We start from the raw sequence: 10,917 nt of genomic DNA, 5'->3' as shown, positions 1-10,917 counted from the left end.
AAAAAAAAAGTGTCTCACACGGCTCCGGGGGGTGAACAGAGGCCTTCTGTAGCAAATCGATGCATTTTTGTAAGAAAAATATCCATATTCAAAACGTAATAATCACTTTAATGTAGCTTGCGCCAACAGTTGTACACGGAAGCAGTTCCGGGCGGATGAAATATGAGTTCAGCGTTGCGTTATATAAAAAAATATATACTGCAAAGGATATATATTTAGTGTATAGCAAATCTTAACTGCTCGATTGCTTGTATTGTTGCAAAATGTGTACTGTATTATCAGCAAGTTCTAATCTGCTAAATGCGACTATAAGAAGATGTAAGAAAAAAATAAACATTAAAGTCATGGTTTTTGTATATCTTATTCTTTTTTCAAATCTTGAAAGCTTTAGTTATTGTGATTGCCTAGAAAAAGCAGCTGGAAAAAACTGGGAAAAGCAAGCCATTCGCATTTGCAGTGACATGAGGCTGAGTAAATGATGACAGATATTTCTTTTTTTGGGTGGACTATCACTTTTACAGCCAAGGAGGAAGGAAGTCAAAGTTAAAGGAATAAAAGCTAAAGCATCCACAGAGATTCAGAAATGAAGAGGTACGCATTTTGTGAACCAGGGCAACCTGAGACTGAAAGCGCAGAGGAGGACGTGTTGTGATGAACATGAATCAAAAGATTTTACAGTCAGCGAGAACAGAGAACAGAACGAATAGGAAAAAGGCAGGCGGAAAGGCAAACTAGGGCAGATCTTGCACTTTTGGCACTGAGAATTGTGTGGGCATCAGTACCGCGCTCAGTGTTATTGAGCAAATTAGTGCGATTACTATGCCAGTGTCACAATGATGCAGATTCCCACGTTAGCAATATTTCTTCCACTGTTTACCGTAAGGGTTATTAATTTTGAGAATCCTTGCAAAAAGAGGATTTATGACTCACAGCAGGAAACCACAATCTTTTTTTCCTATAATCAACACACATATAGTCTTATATCCTCAGAGAAAAATGTGCTAAAACTCAGAACTAGACACTTTGAGATTGCAACTTTCACCTGCCACACAATCTTATGTCTGTCTTTTTAATACTGAGATGCAATACTGTTCAAAAGCTTGGGGTCGGTAAGATTTAAATGGTTTTGAAAGAAGTCTCTTATGCTTGCCATGGCTGATTTTTTTTTTTTTTTTTTTTTAAATACAGAAAAATAATATTGTGAAATATGATTACAATTTAAAATAACTATTTTCTATTTTAATATATGTTAAAATATTATTTATTTCTGTGATGGCAAAGCTAAATTTTTAAGCAGCCTTCAGTGACTCATAATCTTCATAAATCATTCTAATATGCAGATTTGGTGCTCAATAAAAAAAATTTTGTTATCAGTTGTGCTGCTTGTTTTTTTTGAAAACGAATACATTTTTTTCAGGATTCTTTGATAAATTGAAGGTTTAAAAGAACAGCATTTATTTGAAATAGAAATCTTTTTTTAACTGTGATCTATTTAATGCAACCTTTTGATCAATTTAATGCATCCTTGCTGAATAAAAGTATTAATTTCTTTCAAAAACAATATCTTACTGACCTCAAACATTCATCTTAATGAAATAATTGTTTAACATCACTGCTGAACAGTAGTGACAGTGCGACAGTCGGCTGTTCTGTTTTTAGTATGCAGTGCAGGGCATGACTTTCAATCCTATTAGGCTTTTGGGAAACGAGTGCAGTTCAAAGCTTGTCGTCACACTGCATTCTGTTCTGATGCTGCAGCAATCAATACATCTAATTTTATACTAATCATTACTGACCTAACTGATCAATATATCTTCATATAGCCAAATGCATTGTAATATACTATCCTGCCTTATTGCCGAAATGCACAATTGTCCTCAGAGGCCCAAAGGACACTTCTATTGATTTAGGTCATCTTTGACGTGCTGATATGTGGATGTTGCGCATGCAGTTTTTTTTTTTTTTGAAGGATATTGACCCCAATGATCATGCTGATCGAGACGGGGCATATGCCGCTATCATTCTGTCGTATGACCCCATACATGTGATGTACTGTTAATAAGAGTCAAGCCTTCCCATTTCCCTTCCAGCTACTGATTGTGAAATAAATTCAAATGTTTTCTAAAGAATTGCTTCTTTTGTTCACTGTGCTCCTCAGATGAATCAGCTGAATGAAGCTTGAAATTGAAATTTAAATGAACCATTAACCAGAATCCACAGTTGTGTTGTCATGCAGTGAGAGAATGAAAGAGATTATGAGCGGTGCAAACTGAATGTGAACGCGTGCTTTGTTCAGAATGGAATTCAAGCATACTGCATACTACACAGTATACATAGACTATTGTTTAAAATAGTATGATAGAATGATACAGGCTCCTTTTTTACAAATAAATAAATAAATAGCATTGGGCTACATTGTTCTCACATGGTCTCACTATATTGCATGTTTAAATATTTATTTTCAATAATTAAAGAAGAAAATAAAGTAATTTAATTTGGCAAGGATGCATTAAGTTGTTCTTCTTTTTACATTTCTATTGATCAAAAAATCCTGGGAAAAAATGCATTACAGTTTTGACAAAAATATTAAGCAGCCTAGCTGTTTTAACATTGATAATAAGCAATGTTTCTTGAGCAGCAAATTAGAATTATTCTGAAGGATCATGTGACAATGAAGAATGGAGTAATGGCTGCTGAAAACTCAGCTTTGTATCACAGGAATAAATTACATTTTAAATATATGTGACCCTGGACCACAAAATCAGTCTTAAGTCACTGGGGTATATTTGTAGCAATAGCCAACAATACACAAACAATTATCGTCTTTTCTTTTATGCCAAAAATCATTAGGATATTAAGTAAATATCATGTTCCATGAAGATATTTTGTAAATTTCCTACCGTAAATATATCAAAACTTCATTTTTGATTAGTAATATGCATTGCTAAGAACTTCATTTACACAACTTTGAAGGTGATTTTTTTCAATATTTTGTTTTTTTGCACCCTCAGATTCCACATTTTCAAAAAGTTGTATCTCTGCCAAATATTGTCCTATCCTAATTAACCATACATCAATGGAAAGCTTATTTAGATGTATAAATCTCAATTTATAAAAACTGACCCTTATGACTGGTTTTGTGGCCCAGGGTCACATATTTAAACAGAAAACAGTTATAATATACAGTTACAATATTACTGTACAATATTTACTGTAGTTTTGATCAAATAAATGCTTCTTTCAAAAATATAACAAAATCTTATCGACCCCAATCAAACTTCACACTTGAAATGGAAGGTACGGTGGCCGTGAAGTGCAAAGCAAATCACAATTCTGAAAACAAAATAACAAATTACAAACGCAAATGCAAGTCTAAAAAACAAAATAACAATTCAGAAAGCACAACAACAATTCAGAAAACATTATAACAAGTCAGAAAACACAATGACAAATTCGAAAACAAAATAACAAGTCAGAAAACACAACGACAAATCAGACAAACCGGAAAAGGTAGGTATAGTTTGAGACAGCGCCATTGGTTTGGGATTACCCACCGCTGACTGGACGAGACATCTGTCAATCAACGTATACAGGAAGAACCAGCCGAAGAACAGCAGAGTCGTGGTAGAAAGTTCGGAGATGGTATTAAAGTAGCTCAGTTTAAATGTATTGTATGAATTGCCCTTACTATGGAATAAAACATACGGGGTGTCTATTTACATTTAGTTAAAAGTGGTTGTTAAACATCAGCTCCAGTGGTGCAGATGGATAAGTGAGTGTCATTGGCTTATTGACGTGATTGACCCGGGATCGATCACGTATTGAGTGTAAATTATAATTTTAATTTTAATTATTAAATGAAAAAAAAAGTTCGGTAAAAGGCAGGCTCAAACCCGGGTCAATTGCATCAATAAGCCAACAACAAGCGTTTATCCATCTGCGCCATTGGAGCTTATAGTTTACACCCACTTTTAACTAAATGTAAATATACACTCCGTATTTTATATTCCAGAGTAAGGGCAATTCATACAATACATTTAAACTGAGCTACTTTAATACCATCTCCGAACTTTCTACCACGACTCTGCTGTTCTTCGGCTGGTTCTTCCCTGTATACGTTGATTGACAGATGTCTCGTCCAGTCAGCGGTGAGTAATCCCAAACCAATGGCGCTGTCTCAAACTATACCTACCTCTTCCAGTTTGTCTGATTTGTCGTTGTGTTTCCTGACTTGTAAATTTGTTTTCGGATTTGTCTTTGTGTTTTCTGACTTGTTATTTTGTTTTCGAATTTGTCATTGTGTTTTCTGACTTGTTATAATGTTTTCTGAATTGTTGTTGTGCTTTCTGAATTGTTATTTTGTTTTTTAGACTTGCATTTGCGTTTGTAATTTGTTATTTTGTTTTCAGAATTGTGATTTGCTTTGCACTTCACGGCCACCGTAGGGATGGTCAAGTTGAACGCATTGCATTGCATTCTTATACTGTACAATTCGACAAGTTAAGTAAGAAATCCTGAAATTTCAAATGCATTCTGTAAATTTGAATGCGGCCACAATAGACATACACTCTTAAAAATAAAGTTTCTTTATTGGCATCAATGGTTATATAAAGAACCTCGAACATCCATGGAACCTTTCAAATGCAGAAAAGGTTCTTTATAGTCGAAAAAGGTTCTTTAGATTTTTTAAATGTTCTTAAAATGGTTCTTTTAGGAACTGTTTACTGAAAGGCTCTTTTGGGAAACAAAAATGGTTCTTCTATGGCATCACTGCAAAAACACCCATTTGGAACCGTTATTTTTAAGAGTGTACTACAGAAAGCGTACTGTGATAGTATGCAATTCCGTTCATACACATGTGTTTGTGTACAATTTAGGGATCTACCATGTCCTCTGCCCCTTTCCAGGTATTCTCACAGTCCTTCACAGCATCCTTTGCAATCTTCACAGTGGCCAGCGGGTAGGTAGAGACGGAGGTCCCTCTCTGCATGGCCTGCACTGGGCATGTGCACAACCAAAAACCAGTCCAGAGGTCCCTCAGCGTTTGTGCTTTTATCCAACGTTATCCATCAGGCATTGAATATTTAAAAGTATGGAAAGGTACTATTTGTTCTGGAGCTGACAGGTCTCTGCTGGATGAAATGTTTTTACACTAACCTGCAATTTATTGAATGCTCTGACGGGGATTTGCTATGTTCTGTTTGTTGATAAAAGCCTGAGATTTTTTGCTTGTGGTTGTGAAACAGCAGTGAAACTTTAACAAATGTCTTGAAGCCCATTTGCTTGTTTTGGCAGAATTCTCAAATCATTTAGCCTTAACTGTGGTTTCATTGCATGACCAGACCCCTGCCTCTCTGTATACTTCACTTTCATTTTGTATTAACTCTGCATCTGCATCGTGCTGTTTTTACGAGCCCTTTCAAGCAATCTAAAAATGACCCAGAACCTTACGAATTTGTACCGTGTAGTGTTTCAAATGCGTGTGAAGTAATAGTTCAATCTTGTTCAATCTTGGTGCGTGTGTTTTTGTGTACTTATTTTAGGGAGATTACAGACCTCACCCCATCAGAGGAGGATACATCTGTACTTCAGTATGCAGCATGGGGACCTCAAGGGAACCAGTTGGTGAGGATGAACCCACCGTCCATCTTTGTCTATTTTTCTATAGTGAGCTTCCTTAAAATGAACTTTTAGGTTGTGTTCGGAATGGAATACTAGCTTACTGAATACACACTCTGTATACTCTCTGTATACAGAACTCTGTATATACTGTGTTATTTTAGTATCATTGATATACTATTGTCATTTTTGTTAATATTTTGAGTTAGATTTTTTAAATATATATCTTCAGTTTTCATTTTCATTTTAGGTAAAGTTTATTAATCTTGTTTTGTCCTTTTGTCATTTTTGTTAGTGTTTTTTTTAAAGGGGTCATATGATGCGATTTAAATTTTTCCTTTCTCTTTGGAGTGTTACAAGCTCTTGGTGCATAAAGAAGATCTGTAAAGTTGCAAAGACTTGTAAGGATAAAAGAAACTCAGATACTTTGATCTTCTGAGACAGACAATACACACACAGTGCATTAACATACAGACATCTGTTTCCGCATCTCACTGAGAGAAAATGCGGGAAAACGTCTCTCACATATGCATTGGTTCCTCCTCATCCCCTTCCTTCCCCGCACCCATCCTTCGTGTAAAAAGACAGTATAAGTCATAGTAATCTGTGATTATGTCCCCACTGGATGCAACAAATGCCTCGTTTGTAATGGGTTTTAATGTTTTGTCTCTTCGCTCTGGCCGGGACACGGCATCACAATATGGCAAGGGGCGTAACATTTCCGTCACACGCTTGAGGTATTCGGCCAATCACAACGCACTAGATAGCTGGCCAATCACAGCACACCTCGCTTTTCAGACCAAAGTAAAAGTTTTGTAAAAATCGATGCATTTCAGAAAGGCGGGGCATAGAGGAGAAACAATAATGTACAGTATGTGGAAAATAATGTGTTTTTTGAACCTTAAACCGCATAAACACATTTCATTACACCAAATACACAAAACAATGTTCTTTTTAGCAACATCATATGACCCCTTTAATACATATATCCATATTGTTTTTTATTAAGTTTTAGTATATTTAGTTGTAGGTATTTTAGTAGTATGGCTTAAACTTAAGAAAAATGGTAAATGTTGACAACTGTTGACAAATGTTGACAATTTGTCACATGACCTCATAACATTTGCTTCTTTAATTTAGTTAAATCACATTAAATAAAAAGATGTTTTATATTATTTAAATTCATTTATTTTGATTTTTGTAATTTTTAATGACTTGACCAGACTTGACAGTCATAGGTCATTGGATGATATTAGTTTTATTTTAATTTAAGTTAATAATTTTAATCGCCATCTTTTTCTGACACCACTCCAATGACAATGGCGTTAATAAACGCGAGATCTCTGGCAAATAAGACTTTTATTCTGAATGATCTCTTTGCCTCTCACGAACAAATTTTTTATTTGTTACTGAGACTTGGCTTATTGCTGGCGACACGTCTTCAGTCTCTGAACTCTCTTCTGCTGGTTGCAGTTTTTTCAGTACCCCAGGTCCATTTGTGAAACAAGAGGCGAGCAGATAACAAGGAGGGCGGGGGAAACAATCATGCTGACATATGCGCACATGGCGAGCTGTCAAAACAACCACGCAAAACACAAACACAGAGACAACAAGAAACAGGTGATCAGCCCCGAGACCCGACATTGTCCCCTCTTTTGACAAAATTTAAATTTTGGGGGATTTCAATATACATGTGTGTTGCCCTTCAAAGCCCTTGGTCAGAGATTTCTTAAATTTATTAGAGTCATTTGATCTTTTACAGTGTGTTTTTGGTCCAACTCATGAGTATGGTCATACTCTTGATCTTATTTTATCTTTGGGGTTTTCTGTTGGTAATCTGAAGATTGTTGATACTGTTTTTTCTGATCATAAGACTGTTCTTTTTATCTCTAATTTTCCATGTGATGTTTTAAGTAATGTTTCTGTTCCTGTTGCATCTCGTGTCCTTTCTCCTCTCCTTTCACAGCTAGTAGTTTTTCAGCAGCTTTTGAGGTTTCTCCTTTACTCACTTTGTTTGAATCTCCCTGTCATAGTATGGATTTAGAAGAGTTGGTTAATCAATTTAACGCTTCTTGTTCTGATATTTTAGATGTTGTGGCTCCTTTCAAGGCTAAAAAAAACAAGGTTAAATTACAGCTCTGGTTAAATAGTACTACCCGTGCTCTCAGGCAGGAGTGCAGGAGGGCTGAACGTAAATGGCTTAAAGATAAATTACAGGTCTCTTATGAGATTTTGAAGAACTGTCTGAATGAATATCAAAGGGCTGTCAAATTAGCTAGAGCAAATTATTTTTCTGCCATTATTTCCAGAAACTGTCATAATTCTAGAGTACTTTTTTCTACTGTAAACACTGTGCTCAATCCTGTTGCCACCCCATCACTCATTCCTTCTGCTGATATATGTGAAGCATTCTTACATTTTTTATTGGTAAGGTCGCTGGAATTAGATCTCAAATTTCATCTGCTAGCAATGAGCTGATCACTCCTGCCGATCCTATTAATCAGTTGACAAGTTTTTTGCCTACTTCTCTGCAGCAGCTTAAACATATAATTGCCCATATGAAGCCTACCAGGTCTCCAGGTGATGTCATTCCTTCTTCTTTGTTTAGGAAGGTTTTTGACACTATTGGTCCAAGTATTCTCTCTATTTTGAATAGTAGTCTGTCATCTGGTGTTGTTCTGGCTAGTTTTAAGCATGCTGTTATTCAGCCCCTCCTTAAAAAAATGGTTTAGATCCCTTTAACATGAGTAATTTTCGCCCCATTTCGAAGCTGCCTTTTATATCTAAGGTATTGGAAAAAATTGTGTTGGAGCAGTTAAATGATTTTTTAAAGAGGAATAATATCTTAGATCGATTCCAGTCTGGTTTTAGAGCCAGCCACAGTAAAGAGTCTGCTCTATTGAGGGTCTCCAATGACATCTTAAGAGGCGTTGACTCTGGGAGTTGTGTTGTTCTACTTTTGTTAGATCTTACTGTAGCATTTGATACAGTTGATCACGATATATTTATTGCTCGTCTCAAGAATCATGTTGGTGTTCAGGGCTTAGCCCTAAAATGGTTCTCTTCTCATTTGAAGGATAGGACATTTTCAGTCAGTTTGGGTGATTACTCTTCTTCTACTGCTCCTCTTGTCTGTGGGGTTCCTCAGGGCTCTATTCTGGGACCAATTTTATTTTCTCTGTATATGTTGCCATTGAGTTTTATTTTTGAAAAATTTGGGATTCATTATCACTTGTATGCGGATGATTCACAAATTTATTTACCACTGAAACAGGACCATAAATATGCTTTGCAGTCTCTGCATGAATGTCTGACAGAGGTTAAGTGCTGGTTGGCAAATAATTTTCTTCAATTGAATGAAGATAAGACAGAGATGATTTTATTTGGTAATAAGGGTTATGTTAATGATATCTATGACTGCCTGGGGCAGTTTCCTGGGAAGAAACTGTCCTGTGTAAAAAACCTTGGTGTCATCTTTGACTCTGAGCTCAAATTTGACCGACAAATTAATGCTGTTGTTAAAAATAGCTTTTTCCATCTAAGGTCAATATCTAAGCTGAAGTCCATCCTCTCTTTTGAAGATATGGAGAAGGTTGTTCATGCTTTTGTGTCATCTCGTTTGGACTATTGTAATGTGTTGTATCTGGGTTTGAATCAGCTCTCTCTCTCTCGTTTGCAGCTTGTTCAGAACTCAGCTGCCAGACTTTTAACAAGTACAAAGGGGAGAGAGCATATTACTCCTGTGTTAATCAAACTGCATTGGTTACCTGTACGATACAGAATTCATTTCAAAGCGTTGCTGTATGTTTATAAGGCTGTGCATGGTCTATCACCTGACTATGTTACTGATTTAATTAGTGTCTGTCAATCCAGCAGATCTCTGCGCTCAAATGAACAACTACTCCTAATGGTTCCGCGATCTCGTCTAAAATGTAGAGGGGATCGTGCTTTCTCTGTGGCAGCTCCTAGGCTCTGGAATGCCCTTCCTCTGTCTATTAGAACTTCTCCAACTTTGGGTGTTTTTAGAGGTGTTGACTCTGGGAGTTGTGTTGTTCTACTTTTGTTAGATCTTACTGTAGCATTTGATACAGTTGATCACGATATATTTATTGCTCGTCTCAAGAATCATGTTGGTGTTCAGGGCTTAGCCTTAAATGGTTCTCTTCTTATCTGAAGGATAGGACTTTTTCAGTCAGTTTAGGTGATTACTCTTCTTCTACTGCTCCTCTTGTCTGTGGGGTTCCTCAGGGCTCTATTCTGGGACCAATTTTATTTTCTCTGTATATGTTGCCATTGAGTTTTATTTTTGAAAAATTTGGGATTCATTATCACTTGTATGCGGATGATTCACAAATTTATTTACCACTGAAACAGGACCATAAATATGCTTTGCAGTCTCTGCATGAATGTCTGACAGAGGTTAAGTGCTGGTTGGCAAATAATTTTCTTCAATCGAATGAGATGATTTTATTTGGTAATAAGGGTTCCTGGGAAGAAACTGTCCTGTGTAAAAAACCTTGGTGTCATCTTTGACTCTGAGCTCAAATTTGACCGACAAATTAATGGTGTTGTTAAAAATAGCTTTTTCCATCTAAGGTCAATATCTAAGTTGAAGCCATCCTCTCTTTTGAAGATATGGAGAAGGTTGTTCATGCTTTTGTGTCATCTCGTTTGGACTATTGTAATGTGTTGTATCTGGGTTTGAATCAGCTCTCTCTCTCTCGTTTGCAGCTTGTTCAGAACTCAGCTGCCAGACTTTTAACAAGTACAAAGGGGAGAGAGCATATTACTCCTGTGTTAATCAAACTGCATTGGTTACCTGTACGATACAGAATTCATTTCAAAGCGTTGCTGTATGTTTATAAGGCTGTGCATGGTCTATCACCTGACTATGTTACTGATTTAATTAGTGTCTGTCAATCCAGCAGATCTCTGCGCTCAAATGATCAACTACTCCTAATGGTTCCGCGATCTCGTCTAAAATGTAGAGGGGATCGTGCTTTCTCTGTGGCAGCTCCTAGGCTCTGGAATGCCCTTCCTCTGTCTATTAGAACTTCTCCAACTTTGGGTGTTTTCGCTTAAAACTCATTTGTTTTCTCTAGCTTTTGACAATGTTTTTTAGCTGTGTATGATATTTGTTGTTACTATTATTATTCATGTATTTTTTTATTTTTTACCTTTATTATTTTTCATTTGTTTTTATATTATTCTTATTATTCTTATTTTTTTTCCCCCTTATCTTTTTCTGTACAGCACTTTGGTTCCAGTCGTGGTGTTGAAAGTGCTTTATAAATAAAG

The 10,917-nt window shown here is 36.2% G+C and overlaps 1 protein-coding gene across 1 annotated transcript in view; it reads left to right on the top strand.

Annotated features, from left to right (window-relative positions):
* LOC107714932 (inactive dipeptidyl peptidase 10-like) overlaps positions 1-10,917 on the top strand; it is a 61,466-nt gene that overhangs the window by 28,822 nt on the left and 21,727 nt on the right. Inside the window, exons 6-7 of the mRNA XM_016520931.1 lie at positions 4,908-4,960; positions 5,544-5,625. Of these exons, the coding sequence (XP_016376417.1) occupies positions 4,908-4,960; positions 5,544-5,625 (135 nt within the window). The remainder of the gene's footprint in view (positions 1-4,907; positions 4,961-5,543; positions 5,626-10,917) is intronic.

Source organism: Sinocyclocheilus rhinocerous, unplaced genomic scaffold (genome assembly GCF_001515625.1).
Source record: "Sinocyclocheilus rhinocerous isolate Xijiao unplaced genomic scaffold, SAMN03320098_v1.1 scaffold28, whole genome shotgun sequence".
In the NCBI taxonomy this organism is placed as follows: domain Eukaryota; kingdom Metazoa; phylum Chordata; class Actinopteri; order Cypriniformes; family Cyprinidae; genus Sinocyclocheilus; species Sinocyclocheilus rhinocerous.
The sequence above is the reverse complement of the archived record's forward strand: the minus strand, read 5'-3'. Positions and strand labels throughout refer to the sequence as shown.